A 16,993-nucleotide genomic window follows, 5' to 3' on the forward strand; every position below is an offset into this window, starting at 1 on the left:
CGATTACTTGTTAGACAAAATAATGTTTACTGTTAGTGCTTCAGTGGACAGTTTAATCCCTAAATTCCTGTCTTCTCAATCACGTGATAAAACAGGCTTATTCAGCAGCGATGTGTCATAATTACGTCATTGAAAGTAAAACGCCCACAAATAAAAATACATGAAATTGTATCAATGGGAACTGAAACTAACCAGACACCGTATGTCTAGAATAAGACAAGGCCCAGATATGATCCGATCTATTTTAAACCTTTTTTCAATAAGAAAGACGTTGCGATTTGCCAATGTTGCTTGTAAATTCTTTGTACTTTTGCAGAGAAAACATTTACCCAACTGGCGAAGGAAAATGCCTTGCACGGTTTATTTCGGCAAAGTGATCCACTCCATACGCCAGATCAGACATGTTTGGTTGTCCCAGTTTGTTACGGCGTGGGTAGGCGGGAACAAATAGCACGTAGCAATGCAAACAGCCTGTAAGTCACACCAGTCTTAAAACCTGAAGAGGCCGTTCGTCCTAACCCGGAAAGAAACGCTTGGTTTTTATGCCAGTTTTTATGCCAGTTCAGTTTTGGCAACCCAGTAAATATACTTATTGTTTGTGCCCACATGTGTGCTTTATTTGTGTCCAATATACGATATATGGAGTAACTGACGACCCTCGCAAATTATTGAGTGGTTTTATGTTTGATTAAAACGTAGCTTATCGTTGGCAAACATTAAGATACTTCTACGTAACGGATTAAAGACGGTATCCGCATGCTGTGTCCATAAAACGCTCGAACAATCCAAATATCATCTGATAAGGACAGTGCTGCCTCCTACAGAATCTTACTTTGCAACGAAATTGTTGCAATTCTGCCAGCGCAAAGTCGTTGGTTTTGTTATATGCAAACGTGGCATCAAGAATCGATTTGCTGATATAAAATATTAATCCACTTTCGATGGTAAGACTAAAATCTGAAGTATCTAGACATAATTGGTGCGAGAATAGCAACTAGGGGCCATTTGTGCGGATAGCGGCCGAGGTTACGTCTTAGGGTCGCATTAGTTACATACGATGACTAATAATGCAAGTATATATAGTAATTTTAAAGCGCAAAATCGATCGATTTTCCTACAGCCATATAGATCGGCAGACTGTCGGGTTTTGCGGGCGTTCCACGTACCTAAAACATGTCGACAACATGTGACACATCTGATTACAAGTAGCGACAGGTTTGGGGCGGTGTGAGAGCTGCAATCAAAGGATCAAACCTCTTCAAAGAGATGATGCTTCCGTATTACCGGTACAAGAGAAGCGATAATCCTGAGACGTTTTCTGGCAAGCAGACAGATAATCAGAACCTACACAACTTACCAGGGTCACAGGTGCTTCGTTTGAGAGCGAAACTACAAATTTACGCTTCTTATTAACAGCTACAAATTTTCCGTGGTTAAAATTAGCATTCGAACTCAATTACACCATGAAGCATCGCTTATACAAGGTTGTAATTTCGGTATCGCGAGAGTTTGAACTTGAATAAAGGCTTTTTATTATTAATATGTCGGATACTATTTTTATACCTATTTACAAGTTCGTTTTACTATTATGAATGTATGAAGCAGGCGTATTTATTAAAGATCAAACTATAAACGACATTTTTCAACACTTTAGAAAGGCCTGCGACTTTATGGGCTTTTTCAGCGCAACACAGTTGACGGTATTTTTTGACTGGCATCACTGTGACATAATGCGGTCGGTTGGAAGGTGGGCGGCAGACAACAACGGTCAACAAACGACCGATAACATATTTCCAGCGTCGTGGAAAGCAACCATCAAAGTAGAACATTAAATAGATTTACGGCGCAGGTTTTCCTTTAAATGCTCCCATCGGACGATTAGTGGAGCGATTAACGGCGAGCGGCTCGCTGGACAACAACACTAATTCGATTCCGATCGGCGAACGGCGAGGGCAGTATGGCGCTAAGCTCATAACAAGGTAATTGCATGGCAGGGGTCTGTGGGGAGCGATCGACCGTGTGGGGGGAGCTTTGGGATGCATTTTGGTTAGATTGGATTTCGAAATGCTTGCGTTGTCAACATGCTATTGTCACGCACAGAAAGAAGACGAATCAAAAATCGCGTGTGTTTCGCAACTTTACTTCTCGCTCCATTGTTGTCGGCGGCACTCTTTGTGATCTAACGATTGAGCATTGTGACCAGGAAGCGTCACATTTAAAGGAAATGCAATCTGTCCACCAGACTTTTGTTCAAAGGTGTGAAAGTGGAAGTGCCTCGTTTGCTTCCAAGCCAGATGCAGACACTCAATTACGTCGTAATGCTCTTTGTTACGTCACAACGCAACTTCGACGCATTGAAACTAGAAAAAACGCGCAGCTGCAAAAATCGGTGCTTAATTACCGACAACATAGCGGCAATCGCAGAATTCGTGTCGGATTCCGAGGTAAAAAATGAGCAGCGTAAACACAACGGGGTGCCGACCGTAGATCATTGGCTACACCGCAGGTCGCTGTAAGGTTTCCACGCAAGTGCTGTCCACCATCAATCAATGTCAGATTGCCAACCCCGCGGCGGAAGAACGCGCGAGAATCACGACACAATATAGTTTAATTAAGTCAACCGGTGAAACGGCATTTGAGGTTATGCGGTAAGAAAATATATGTCAAATATGCCTCGTGCGACGCGATAATGACTCAAACGGAAGCGGAATGTGATTTATCTGTTCCAAACTACACCGGAATATTTTGAGTGCTCGGCGTGGAGATTGCGTATGGAAAAATAATTGTTGTTGTATAAGGTTTGGTCGTCATATTCGGGAAACCTAGTTACCGAACGCTACTCCCAAGCTGGCGGTGACGTAATCGCATTGTGAAACAATATGCTTTGTTTGACGTTAATCAACGGCCGCGTGGCCAATAATAGGTAATGAGCATCGGCACAAGGTGGGGCCGGTATTGTTGGAAAATCGATGTCATAATACGATACAGGACGCATGCAGATGTGCTGGCATACGAAGGCCGCGTGTTGCAGCGATAAGAGGCTAATGTAGCCAACTGCGGCCAGCACGCGGGATAATTTTAGACCTAACAAGCACTTTTAAGCGAAATGGCAAATCGCATAGGAAACACAACGACGACGAAGCGCAATTTTGAAAGGAATGTAGCGGTCCTTATATAAACAACAACGAATCGTTTTGATGTTGACATTTCAACAAAGAGCCAGCAGGTTAAATTTCTGAACAAATGAGTGTTAAGATACAAAAACTAAAAACTTTCCACGAAATTCGAAAAAATTTAACAAATATTTTAAGGTACACTGATTTACAATTCATGTTTTTAATAGTCTGTTTTGCTTTTTTACATTTTATTCATCGACTTCTAGAATGAACGAACCCACATCTGCATTCCATTACGACCAACGCACCGTATTCGACCACAGCCACACCTAATATCACGAAATATACGAAACATTGGCATGTGTTATTTCACGCCGCGACGACTCAGGTAACGTTGACAGTCCGCCGTGACGTTGCGCTGACGTGGTACACCGTTGCGCCAAACGCCACCTGAAAATCTGTAACAACTTTGGGTGGGCGCAGTTGACCGGAACATAACTATATGATAGAAGGAGAGGTACATCACAACGGTATGTTTGATAAAGGCTCATTTAGTTACCAGCACACGTCGAAGTTGATTCTTTAAATATTTAGAATTTTTTGTCCAACGAAAATAACCGCGTTGAGAGAGCTAGCAATAAACAACAGTTATCTTTTAAGCCAATTACTGCTGCGTGCACGTGTTGAGGTATAATTATTGGATGATATATAGGTAGTGTAGAGGCAAATTACAAATTCGGAATTGTTTGTGATTCGTCGAACGGAAACTGTGAGTGAGGGAATACAATACACCGACAAATTGCACTTAAAAGTGAGTTTGTTTCTGAGCTTGAATGGCGAGAAACCGGATTTGGTAATTAGCCTTTGAGGGGCCAACACCTCGCACCTGGATTCGAACGGACGATAAAAGCCGATGGTGCCGGTTGACTGCAGGCGAATAAGCCGACAAGTAGCTTGAATCGAAGAGCAGTTGCAATCGCCCGTGCGTAACAAATGTTTAAACTCAGAAAGCTTCTACCATCGGCGGGGAATTAAACTTCTGCGGTAAATTGAATTCCGACCCGCCGCAAGATAATCTAATTTCCCCGCTAACGTATAAAAGGGTCTGAATCGTATATATTATACGTAACTGGCGACCGGTGGGCCGACTGCTTTGTATACCTTTACAACAACACTAAACGTTTCGAGCGCCGTCGGTACAGCCATTTTGGAACGCATTACAGCTATTAACAAGGGTAATACGGCCGGAACGCTCAATTTGTCCGAATGGCGTCGCGACGTTGGTTTTCAAAGGCTCCTAGTGCTTTGATCTACGCGGTAATTGAATCAGAATCTAACTTAAGTAACAGAATGACATCACGGTGTCGATATCGACGCTATTTCATCTAATTTCGCGATCTGGAAAACAAAACGAAGCAGAAAGCAAATATAGGATTATATCCAATTTATTGCCCGAAACATCACACCGTGCGAAACAGGTCCAAAGGAAGAATTTACAAGTTTTCGTCACACAAACTGAACTCCAAACATGAATGCTCAAGTACTCCTAAACCTGTTGCTGTTACACGCTGTCAAAAGATAGAGTTGCCGTTTTAACAACAGCAAAAACCACCTCCATTAATATTGATGATACCCAGCATTGCCCGCTGTTATTGTGAAAAACAATTACGCCAAATAACGTAATAACATCGAGCAAAACAACTCCTTAGTAAAACTTTCCAAGCATGAACAAAATATACATCAATTTCTCATATGCCTAGATTTCATAACACTTCACAATATATAGTTTTAAAATAGCCCGTGAAATATACGCAATACTGCTCGCAGAGCATAGGTCCGATATTAAAACTCAATCATACGAAGAATAGTTAGACAAAGAAGCTTTATTGAGGTTTGTCATACTCTGTTGACTGACTGTGATTTAGGACTGCCCTGTTGCGCCATGTTATAAAGATAGATCTTATTGAGCGACGCGTATCGGAGTATGAAAACAATGTACGTACACGGATCAAATTAAAAGCTGTTTTGTATAAATAAAAGACAACGGTCTCTGTAACGAAGTATGTCGCCACATACCAACCTAATTAGTAATTACCACTTTGAAAATTCAAATACAAGTAAAATATAGAAGAAAATAACAATATCACCTCATTCGTGCTGTATGCTGGCTTATAATTGACTGCCTATGTCTTTGGTTTGAATTATATGCCCATTCTTTCAAGCTTAGTCTAACTTGGTATAGCATGATCTGCTGTATAATTGCATTTCATGATATTGATTGAATTATTTGTCGGCATTACCTGTGTTTGCGCTTCCTAATGAAATTACTTTCTATTGGCAGCTGTCTGCCTGTTTACTTGAACGTGAACCAGGCATAGCACTAAAGCCAGGCACCAATACCGTCGAGATGGAATGGCGGGGTGAAACAAACATACGATGTATATTAACATGCGATTCGCTTACCTTTGCTGGGGTGAGGGGTTAATCGTGGGGTGGTCGAGGGCGGGGGTTGGGGAGATGCGTCCAGATTTATTCTCGGGGTTGATTTCGTTTCAGGTTTAGCGTGAATGCGTGGTGTTACTATAGATTCGTGCTTGCCAAGCAGGCGTGGAGCTGTCCCTGCAGTGATACCCTGGTGCGCAAGTCTGGTCTGGTAGTCCGATAGCTCCGGTTCGTTTGACGCAATATTTGCGTCGGGTTCTCGTGATCCGTGACGCTTTTTCTGACGTAGGAGACTCGCCACCTCACGCCGCCTCTGCCGAACCGGGGAGCGTTCAAGCGGGGTAGGGTGAAGATTCTTCGGATTCGGTTTGGTCAGTGGAAGATGATTGTCGTCTTCTATGTTTGATCGGGGCCGCTCCACCGGTTGCGAAGTTGGCCATTTTGGCTTCGGAGAATCGGAGGTCATTATGGAGCTTACCTGCGTATTAACATTTATGTTATGACTTTATACGATTAAAAATAAGTAGATATGTATAGTATCTATCCAGTCGAGTACCCGGTCTCGGATCAGCGGTTCGGTAGACTGCGATGAATGAAACCTCTGCAGTCGCCCGTCTTTGCCGAAGTAAGTAACGCAATGCACAGGCCGTGAACGTTTTAACTGCTGGTGGCCGCTGCTATTGGGACTTGCCCACGACTCTATTACTTGATCACAATACATTTCTCAATAACTCTTCTCCCCCTAAACTATACGGACGTGAGGTGAATCTGTTAAAGCAAAATTTTCAATGAATATTAAGATGGCTCTGATAAAAATTCTGCTGTGCCCTACAGCATATAAGGCTGCCTGACACGTTCCTTTTCGCCACAGACTCCTCCAACCTAATCGGCATGATGCGTCGCTCGTGAAACAACAGGCAAGTTTGGGGTCTCGATATGCTGCGAATGTACGGATATCCGATTCCCAGATGGATCAGTTATTCTGCATTATTCATCATTTCAAACTTGAAGGCTTGCTCACAACGATTGGCGCCGGTGGTGGGACCGTCCAAGGGCCAACGTGCGATTAAGAGTGAAAATGTCGATTTTGCCCCGTCAGCCTGGTGTATCTGTTCCGGCAGCAGGATAAGGCGCCCTCGCATAGTTTATAAGACAGGGACGTCGAAATATTGACTTTAAAATGCGGCCAGTAATCCAGTAATGTCACCGAAGATCAAAATTTGCAGCCGGAGAGTCGTGTTGATACCAGAGTGTTCCAACGTCGTTGCTAAGCGGATTTTGGATGCGCGTTTTAGGGGAAAGTCCATTAGAAAAAATCGAACCTCGCTGGATGAGCGAATGTTATCGAGAATTCGTGCGACTGCTTCACAAGAGTTTTCCAATAAGAATATACTGTTGCATCAAGTCGTGTGCTTTGGGTTCTGACTGCACTTGCTGCATATGTTGGTATAAAGGTTTACCAGCGTTAGAGTGTTGTATCTATGTTGCGAAACGAGATAAAATCTAAAAGTGACTGCCAGCATAAATAATCTCCGAAACATCCATTTTTAATGTTATTTAAAGTAGAGACACAAGATACGACTGCACGTATTTTTGGCCCCGTCTTATCAGAATACACGAGAAAATATCCCTAAAAACAACCGTACCGACTAGATCTAACACAGCTTGTTCTGAAATTGGACTATACAACATATCTGAGTGAGTTACTGTCACATGCCTGACCACGTATAACTTGACTTTGGTAGATCATTGTATAAGGGTCAGTTATTGATGTTCAAACTGATTGGCATACTCCGCCCCAGGGAGTCTCGTGTTATATTGCTTATTTCCAAATGAACAAGCAATTAGGTTTTACCAAAGGGTCTATAATGAGTTTGAAGCAAAGGTTTTGGGTTCTATATATGGTATACTGCCGTTTTTATACGCTTTTACCCCCCCCCCCCCCCCCCCAATAAACATTGACAAAAAATATTTTCAAAAAGACTATTTCTGATGCAATGTGTGAATTTAATGTATTTAACACTGAGTTTTATATCTCCCTTGGGTTATACGCACCCACAGAGCAATATATTTGAGATTGTCCCTATACTAATGAGAAGAGCCGGGGAAAACCGTTCGATAAATAAGCTGTAATTCGGCTGTAATATAAACCGACAGCCAATGCTATATTAAACTTAACGAAGCGGCAGACGGTTAAACTAAGCCGTAATAAAATATTAATATTTGAAAAAAATGTTGTTGTTTTTTTGTCCAGATGGTTAGTGCGAACGACGCTAATGGCCACCCAAGAGAAAAAAAAGCGGGGGAAGAATTACATGGAGAAATATGCGGAAATCGGGGTGAAGGTGAACGCGTTACTCTGCAAACACACAGAACCCGGTTAACCGCAGTCACAACGCTTTAAGGGGGTAATACATAGGCTCGATTGCGTGACAAAGTATTGAAAATCCGAGTCATTTCTGCGCTTTTGAATCGGAACAAACAGACTTAAACGTGGAATTTGGTGAGAGCCGACCCTCCCAGAATGGCAAAGTGAAGATTCTTTTCGCTAAGATATGCTGAGAGCCACAGTTGGTTCTCGTGTGAAAATTAAGCTTATTTTATTTCCCCGCGGGGGTTAGCCATAGTAGCAAAAATAGGCAACCATTCGATCGGCGCGCATGGAAGTGTCCTTTTTGATACCGCGAGACGTTTATACAAACACAACCTATAAAAAAAGTGTTGTATTGAACAAAGTTATTTTTGCACGTGTTTGTGGTTAATTTAAACAATGGGCACAGGAAGATTCCAGTGATTAAGTTGTTCATATATGCTATAACGATCGACGTACTGCGCCAAGACAATCAATTAGTGAACATCGGTAAACAAAACATCGTCTCCAATCACTGAAGGACCATTAGCAAATTAACCCTTGTGAATTATCGTTTGCATAAAGGAGGTATAATGGCTGAATCAACACAAAGTAGTTGCCATTACACGCTCCAGCGGAGGGTATAAGTTGCGTGAAGGCGAGGGCGCGAAGTGCCGGCTTTGCGACATAGGCGAACGAGGGTGTGTGTGGGTTAGCTATCTCAAGTACTTTGCATCACCATAGAACGGAAGTCGCAGGCTCAAGTGTGTATTTGTTATATCGCGGCGTTTGCGGACTCTGCCTAACAGTGCCAGTGGCTTTTGAAAATCGACCTGTTGTGGCTGTTCAGACGGATCACGGCGTTCCGTTATTATGAGTGGATCTAAACCCGAACTGTGGTGTAAAAACACACACCGACACGCAAACCTTTGCGGGCTGCATTAAATTCGCATTAAGCTTCCGTTAGCTTCCACAGCACCACAACGCATGGTGTCTGCATTTCGAAGGTCACATAAGGTTTCGCAAACTTAGGGAGGTCTGCGCATTTGCACGGAGAGGCCAAAATTCGATTTCGCCTTTCGACTAATGGGTTTAATGGAAGGGAATTACATTCGTTTGTCGCAGTTGAGAATTCGTTCAATTGCGGTAAACTCGGAAAAGGAAAACTCGCAGTGGTTTCTTGCAACCATGGCAACTAAATCAATGTTGCAGCATAGAGCATATGGTTCATTCTTGACAGCAACGTAAAATTAAAATTTATCAAAGTTGCGAATCAAACTATTTTATCATTAAACTGTTAAAATAAAATTATTTCTCACCATCATGTTCACGGAACCGGTACATATAAAGTTCAAGAAACTCCTTAGGTTTCCTTTTTGGATTGATGCAAATACCTTGTAACTAACTAGCCCTGGCACACCACCCCGACAGAATAAGGGTTCGTCAATAGAAAATACAAAGAAACTGACCGAAATGGAAAACAGAAGGCGATCGGTCATTAACACGCAAGGACAGGAGCAAATATTGACCTATCGCTCCGAAAATTGGCTCGGAGAATGAGGTTTGGGGTAAGGGGGTTGGGTTGAAGGGGGTAAGGGGTACGGCGGGTAGTCAGGGGTGACTAGATAAACAAAAATCTCAGCCCCTTCGTGATTCTGTCGTCAATGCCATCCATCAAACTAAGGAAGGGGATCGACTGCTTGGAACAGACCGCTGGTCCAGAAAATGCAGTCTTACCAATGCGACAATGAAGCCGGTAAAACTTAATTAACAAAGGCTGACTTTTACACTCCCAGTGTTATAGCATCTAACCCACGTATGTGATTATTGATTGCTTAAGTAATCGTGGTTAAGAAATTCCCTGACTGCCTCACGTAGGTAAGGGCGGACATTTTGTTTCCAGAACAACAAGGAGTATTTTTTTATACGAACCTCATGATCTGCAGCACGATCCGAAGCTGTGCTCATGTACTTTTCGTTTGATTGGCCCTTGTGGAATGCTACGTCAGTTCCGGCGTACGTGGCGCCTTCGTCACGTGACGATTGTGGACGGTCGTTGCTATGGTGACCACTGTCGTGCCCATTATCTTGGCAACCCTCTGCAAAAAAATGTAAAGAAACGTTTTCCATAACTCTATTCTTTTTCTCACACTGTCACACACACACACATATATAACTGAATAGAATATATTATAGGATGGGGGAGAGATGGGACACTTTAGCACATAATAAAAATCCTAATCTTGTTAAGAACGCCCTGTAGGAGTCGTAAAGATACGGTTTTGTAATAATTTAAAAGTTCTTCGTTTCGGGACGAGAAAATAGAATTAAAGGTGTCCAATCTTCGCCCACCTGGAAAACTAGAAAAGTTGCTATCGGCGTTATTCTAAATGTTTCATGCAAATTATCACCAGATATTAAACAGTGCGTTAAAAACTATAAATATGGATACCTTGGAAGCATGTATACCGGCCGTGATAATGGTGAGGAGCGTAGTAGAAATAAGCTGCGGAAATGGAAGTTAGTTTGGTTAGCTGCTCATGCAATGACGGGATTTCAAAAAGGCGGTGGTGGTAAACGATAGAAGTGGAAAATTTATCTGGCATAGATAAATAACCATGGAACGAATTGTGACCCAATATGTGAACAGGTACGCTCTATTGACTAACTAAGTGAACCACATGCGACTTAAGGTAATTTATCAAATCGAAAGGCCAGGCACTTTGCGGTATCGTTCGTATAAGGATTACGTAAGATGCCAAGAAAAACAGTCGAGTTCCACACTTATACGCGGCTAAGTCAGCGGTGCCAGTTTCTAATGTAGTTGCGTTTATTCTGTAGGCGAGTTGAAGCAACAGGGCGCCTATAAACGAGCAACAAGATGTTCCTTTTTGCTGTTAAGTCAACAGCAGAGTGCCATAAGGGTCATGAGATTTGTTCAACAACTTAAACACACGCCAAAGAACACATAAGGGCCAATAATACAAGGTGGAAGGTGGTATAGTATGCACTTTAACAGAAGAATAAATCACAGCAACACCTGCGCGGTATCCAACGAACGTTTAAATATAGAACAAACATTCTCACCAGAAACAGAACGAATTTCCGGATTCATTATTTAACACTTTCCCTGCGTTCCAACATTTTCAAGGCAACCACTAGAAAACTAATTAATTTTTCGTCACTTACTGTAACGTATTCTGTTTTCAATTCACCTTACACAAATCCCTTTCTAAACATGATTCACTTAGCGAAAATCGTTTTAGTAGCTAAATCCGGATAAGTAGCAGTCTGCCAAGGGACGAACTGGCAACTAAGTTTTCCAAGTTGTAAAACATCAATGCCGGTGGCTATTCGCTTACCAACGTTTAGGAATAATTTATAGAGAGCGTTCTATTAAATATCAGTCTCTTCGGCGTTGGACGAAATGACAGCGGATCGATTCGTGCAGCGAGTTTTGGAAGAAAATTATCGGAATAAGAGTGGGGAAAATCCTTTTAAAGTGGTTTGGGGAATAAAATTCTTTGACAAGTATCGCGTTACAAACAGCAATCATTGGCCTTAAACCAGGAATGGATTTAAACGTCATAGGCAAACAACGCACTAATTATAGGCTAAGGACGCTACTTATTCATATGTTTGTGTATAACACGGAATAATACATAGTGTGCTGCTTAGGAAATTAAAAACTATACGGTAAAGGTTAGGCTTTCATAACCGTTAAGCTGTATTTACTACATGCATAAGTAAAGCTTTCTCGGGGGTAAGGGACAGTGCACGTGGTCGTGCCGAATAAACTTTGCATTATTTATGCATCCGGTATCTCAAGCAATGTCAGATTATTCCCTCCTTGTAAATGGTAAGGTGGCACAATCTCGTGTTATCTGCTTAAGTGCGACGTATACTACATTAAGAGAAGAAGTTCAAATCTCAGCGACTGATAATCCACTCAGGGCATAGTTTGAATTAACGAAAAGTAACCATCATTTGCCGCTTAATTCTCCAGAAGCTAAACGATAACGGGGAAAAAATAAAACATTCTGTTTCACATACGCGGTAGTCCTACTCCATGACTATATTTTTACAGTCTCCCCATGTACTTTTGAAATGCCTTAAAACTTAAATATACAATGTTGCAACTGAGCGTTTGTGGGTACCGCAGGTTAGGTAAGGTATTTCCTGCGGTCCTAAACAGGTCACCAAAATAATGTATCACTCTGTCGAAACCGACGGTTTCACTTTTTTGTTTGACATGGAATAGATGAAGCAGACAAGCTAAGTAATGCGCCATGATAGCGTAGTACCATTTGTATGTTTTGCTATTCCCTTAAATAAGACGTTCTTGTGTATCAGCGGTTTGCAAACTTGTTGAACTGCGTGGAAGGTCGCGTCGGTTGGCGAGACGCGGCCGCAATGTACGTAGAACAACTTGGCTGGCCTGCACATATTTAGAAAACGACCAGTATATGTGTGGCGGCCCGGCAATGTAACTCGAAACGCGACTTTCGCGAACAAAAACAAACTAAAATCGTGGGGTGGGAAATTTAAAAGCAAGGTAAGAGTCCGATAGTTAACTCTTGTTTTCACAAAATAAATTACTGCGAGACTTAACATTTTGAACAACGATGCCTTTATGAACAGCGGCCTATATATATATATATATATAACAATATATCTAAAGAGTAAAGTGATGCAAAAAATACTAATTGGTGTTTAATCATTCATTACCGGGTTTAATAAAGTGGGTGATCATGACCGGAAAATATCGTTACCTGCATGCAGTGAGTGATGCGTTTAATCATCTGCAGTTAATTCTACATGTGCATTGTTATACAGACTAATAGTAGTACCTGGACTCGATGCCTCCGACTCTGTGCTGCGAAACCTGTTTGAAACTCCACTGTCCATGGATTGACGTTGAACGCTGACGTGTCCAGAGTCCGCGCTGTTACTTCTCGTTTCGTTGTTGCCTTGCTCCCGCAAGTTACGCATGGGTGACGCTTCTAATGACGACATTGTGCCAATGTTGGACGGTGATGACGTCACGTTCTCGTTTAATAAAAGGGGCCTCGAAATTCTGAAAAATGTCAAGAACGTGTTTTGTAATTAAAGTTATATTTGTTATGGAAAGATTTGTTATGTTGATCAGTCGTTTTTAATCAGTCAATCTGTTATAGCATTTGCAACACAGCAACACAACAAACAATAAAAAACACCACGTCTCGAATCGCTGACACTGAATACTTGAAAGTAATGAGAAACATCTTACGAATTTAGTATTGAAGTATTGGTTTCACAATACTGCCTTGCACATTCTTCATTTTATGAATGTAAATGCTTACATCATAGTCTGCCACGTAAGCAATTTCTATACATGCTGCGTTGAAATTTACATGCAGCGAAAATTTAGAACGGGTGCTGCATACCTATGTTTCGCAAGGGGTGGGGTAGCGGGAAGCACCAGTTTTGGAGTAACTGTGTGACCATCCTCTGTCTCATAAGAGTATGGCATTGTGTCCTCACAGTGCAAAATATTTTTGGCGTCAAAGCCCTTGTTGTTCTCCACTTCAGCAGTTGCACTGTCAAAGACAGGCAACCCAAAATCAGTAGTTTTGTATTCAGGTGTGATAGGTGCAGGAGTAGCCTGCGTTAATACGATGGTCGGGTGTTGGTTGTCAGGTCGATTTCTTGTCATAACATGTGATTTATTCCAAGCAAATAAAGCAAACTATATAAAATATTTTTTATGTTGGCACCGGCTGCAAAAATGTAACTATATTTAGGAAAGCACGTTTCGTGGAAGCCACAACAGTAGAAACATAGAGCTTTGCATATAGCTTCCAGCATATTGATATTGATGAGAAAAAAACAACAACGAAATGGAAATCGTTAAATCAAACGACTTATGCTATGAATAGATGAAGAAATTAAGTGACGCGGAAGAACGACTGGCAACGGCAGATTGGACAAGCTTGGCTTAAGCATAGCCGCACCACTTCAATTAGTGTCGCTTCTATATCGATTCGTGTCTACCCTGGGCTAGCTGCGATTAAAGGCTAATTACACACTTAAGAAGCCACCATAAGATTCAACCGAAGCGACAATCTATGGCATCGATTGCAGGAAACTCATCCGGATGAGAGGAGGTATAGTCGGGAAGAGGATGAACGGATCGGGACCGTATTTGTACAGTTTATTTGGATGAAACGTTTCTCGTTAGTTTTAAAGTGATTAACGTCGGAAGCTTAGGGTTTTTTAAATTTTTGGTACGTAATGGGCTTTACGGAATTCTTATTTAAATATTTTTAACTTGATTTTATTTTGGAAGATATTTTTATCTCTTAATTTTTTTTGTTGGACGCAACAATAATTCAATAAAAATCAAGTTCAGACTATGGTTGTTGTGTATATGAACCGGAGCGTACTAACTCGCTCACACCTGTTCAATATAGTTGTACTAAGCTGGTAGTTACAATAGCGAGAAACGGACTTAGTGTTACGAAAAGTTAAAGGCTATTGTATGACAGAGACCCGGGCAATCAGGGCCTCAAGCGTTACCTTGGCTTGAGTAATGGGCGCCGGATTTCTAGCAGCGATAAACACCTACGACTGCGCCTAAAAATTGTGGGAAGGTAGAATTTCCGTCTTCCAGACAGAATGTGCGTTAAATTTATTCAGCGACAAAACACAATTTGTTATGCTATGCTTTCTCATACTGCAGCTGCTGCATATACTGACGCCTGCATGTCGCTGCCACGAACTTGCCTGGTCACAAATCGTTCAAGTACTGACGCTGAATGCGGAGACATGTTAAATATTTATATATGGCGTTATGCTCGATTCGTTTCGCCTTTTACTGCAACTATGCTCACCAATGCCGCCTATAGATAGTGAATAATATATGAAAATGGAGACTGAGCCGTCTGATAAGGCACTGTTGGAAAAAGTACCAAATGACTAACAGTTCTGTTTGCCAAAAAGTTTTAAATCAGCAGGGCGTACAGTTACTACAACTCCCAACTGTGCGAACGAATTCTGGATTCAATAAAACTATGCTTGTTATGAAGTTAAGCCAGACTAAGAAGATACCCCTTAAGCCTTGTTTTATACAAAGTCGCACTGATCGTCCTGCGATATTGTGTCGAGTCACAACAACATAATCCAAGCAGCACTAAGCCACACTCGCCGCTAAAACCAACCACAATTTTGCGTGCACAATGCATTACCAAGTACTGAGCATATAGCGACTGGGTTCTTGGATGTACCAACTACAAACTTCATTTTTGTAAATTTCGCCACCGCGAAGATTGCTGGCACGCAGGCAAGATAGTCTGCTGTTACATAAATATGACAACCACCCAGCAAAAACTCCACTGCTTATCTGCGCCGAGCTGGTTACCGGCTGATCTGCCTCCTACATTCTGCATTCCGGGCCTAGACAGCGCCGTGTCGATCGCCAAAATGTAATAACGCGAAAGCCACTGCCAAATAAAGCAACTTGTCAAAACACGATTTAACGACGTGTATTTTCAGAAGCTTCGGGTCTGCTGGACGAAGATAAGACGATACTACGAGATCGTATATACAGAAATCTGCCTCATCTCAAGCCAACTTTTCTCGCGAATTTTGTTTATCGTGAGTAATCCTCTCGTATAGTATCGGGTAACTAAATTCGTTCTGTGTAACTACGGATATCGAACTCGTTTACGTTGGAGTGTTCCGTCCTTAACGCATTCAAGGTCAAAAATACCCTTGTATCTCATTTTACAGCCGATGGCAACGATTGTAATGAGAGCGACGAGGTTGGAGAAGCGCCATGTATGTTGTGAGAAGCCTTGCTTTCGCCGAAGGTGTCAGCGTCTCGGAGTCGCGGTTCCTTTCGGATGATGGATTGCATCAACACTGCGCCAACGGTTATATGGGGGCTAACGACAGCTTCGCACATACCTCATTAATGAGATAATAACACAACCTTGGACTGCTTGCCAGGGTGTAGCTACATAAGTCAGCTGTGCTATTTGACCCCGGATACAACTTAAGGAAGGCGAACGAAGTCTAATCTTAAAGTTGAGGTTTTGCGGATGCAAGTCCTGTAAACAAACGTTAAAGCCTGGGGATGCGGTAAACACAGATAATGCGGGTAGTAAATGTACGAACCTAATGCTAGACTCTGCAGACAAATTAGGAAAACCTTAAAGTAGCTACAACTTAATTAGACCTGAAACACCAAAACCTCAAGAACAAATAAACCAGTTTGCACAACGACTGTGCGGCTAATTAAATAGTGTCTTCAAATGACTGCACAACTTTCTATTGGTTTTAATCCTTGTACAGAATCGATTTTACACTATTGATTTTGATGCAGATCAAATCAAATGTAATTTACGTCCACGAACTGGACACTATAGCATGTTCCTAATGGTCAACCTGTGAAGAGATGGATAACGCTAACAAAACACACAATATCTGTAGAATTTTAGCTACGATGTGTGTAGTACTGCAAAGAAAATTACTTATGTAGACCAACATTGTATGGTAATCTGTAAATATAACAAGAAAACAACCTATATCTAATACAATCTCTTTAATTTTGTTATGAAAGTCTCGTGGGCTTTTATTTTTACACACGAAAGAGTGGATAATATAATTTACATTTTCAAGATAAGGCCTTGTGTGTTTAAGCACAACAATTACAAAATAAGAATGAAATTACAGACTGTTTCATTCACTTTAAGTAAAGTTCTCACTACACATTAGCTTTCATTAAAGCCAAATTGGTAGGTATTCTATACTTGGTTATCTGATAAACACGCCGTCGGGTAAGCGCGTTGAATTAAAAGCAAAGACACCATTAACGATTTAAGCGAGCACGCGTCTTTCTAATTCTTTCAAGGAACAAACAATGCGATGCGACATACGACCCAAAACACACACGAAGTGCCGGTTGTCTTATTTTCGCACTTAACCCATAGATACCAAATCATCTCACACTTAATATTAAACTCACGAATCTGCAGTAACGAATTGGAATGCACTAAACAGCTTAAGTTTAATTAATAACTTATACCTGTTCACCAGCCATATG

At 41.6% G+C, this 16,993-nt stretch overlaps 1 protein-coding gene and 2 long non-coding RNA genes across 8 annotated transcripts in view; 2 read left to right on the forward strand and 1 right to left on the reverse strand.

Annotated features, from left to right (window-relative positions):
- LOC100178744 (teneurin-3) overlaps window positions 1-14,163 on the reverse strand; it is a 49,209-nt gene extending 35,046 nt beyond the window's left edge. For 3 of the 5 annotated variants that reach the window (XM_026840743.1, XM_026840741.1, XM_026840742.1), the window contains exons 1-5: window positions 13,335-14,163; window positions 12,759-12,985; window positions 10,361-10,414; window positions 9,841-10,007; window positions 5,580-6,036 (exon numbers count right to left, since the gene is read on the reverse strand). In XM_026840743.1, the coding sequence (XP_026696544.1) occupies window positions 5,580-6,036; window positions 9,841-10,007; window positions 10,361-10,414; window positions 12,759-12,985; window positions 13,335-13,603 (1,174 nt within the window). In that variant the 5' untranslated portion in view covers window positions 13,604-14,163. The remainder of the gene's footprint in view (window positions 1-5,579; window positions 6,037-9,840; window positions 10,008-10,360; window positions 10,415-12,758; window positions 12,986-13,334) is intronic. The other 2 variants (XM_018817570.2, XM_026840744.1) reach the window with 2 other exon arrangements.
- On the forward strand, window positions 1,534-3,883 carry LOC113475810. 2 transcript variants are annotated; one of them, XR_003397587.1, is made up of 2 exons: window positions 1,534-3,311; window positions 3,383-3,883. It is a non-coding gene; the product is annotated as an uncharacterized LOC113475810 (long non-coding RNA). The 2 variants fall into 2 exon arrangements; XR_003397588.1 differs by having other exon boundaries at window positions 1,534-3,226.
- Window positions 6,030-7,505, forward strand: LOC113475811. The gene is made up of 2 exons (XR_003397589.1): window positions 6,030-6,183; window positions 6,430-7,505. It is a non-coding gene; the product is annotated as an uncharacterized LOC113475811 (long non-coding RNA).
- Window positions 14,164-16,993: the final 2,830 nt, after the last annotated feature.

Source organism: Ciona intestinalis, chromosome 2, assembly GCF_000224145.3.
Source record: "Ciona intestinalis chromosome 2, KH, whole genome shotgun sequence".
Taxonomy (NCBI): Eukaryota; Metazoa; Chordata; class Ascidiacea; order Phlebobranchia; family Cionidae; genus Ciona; species Ciona intestinalis.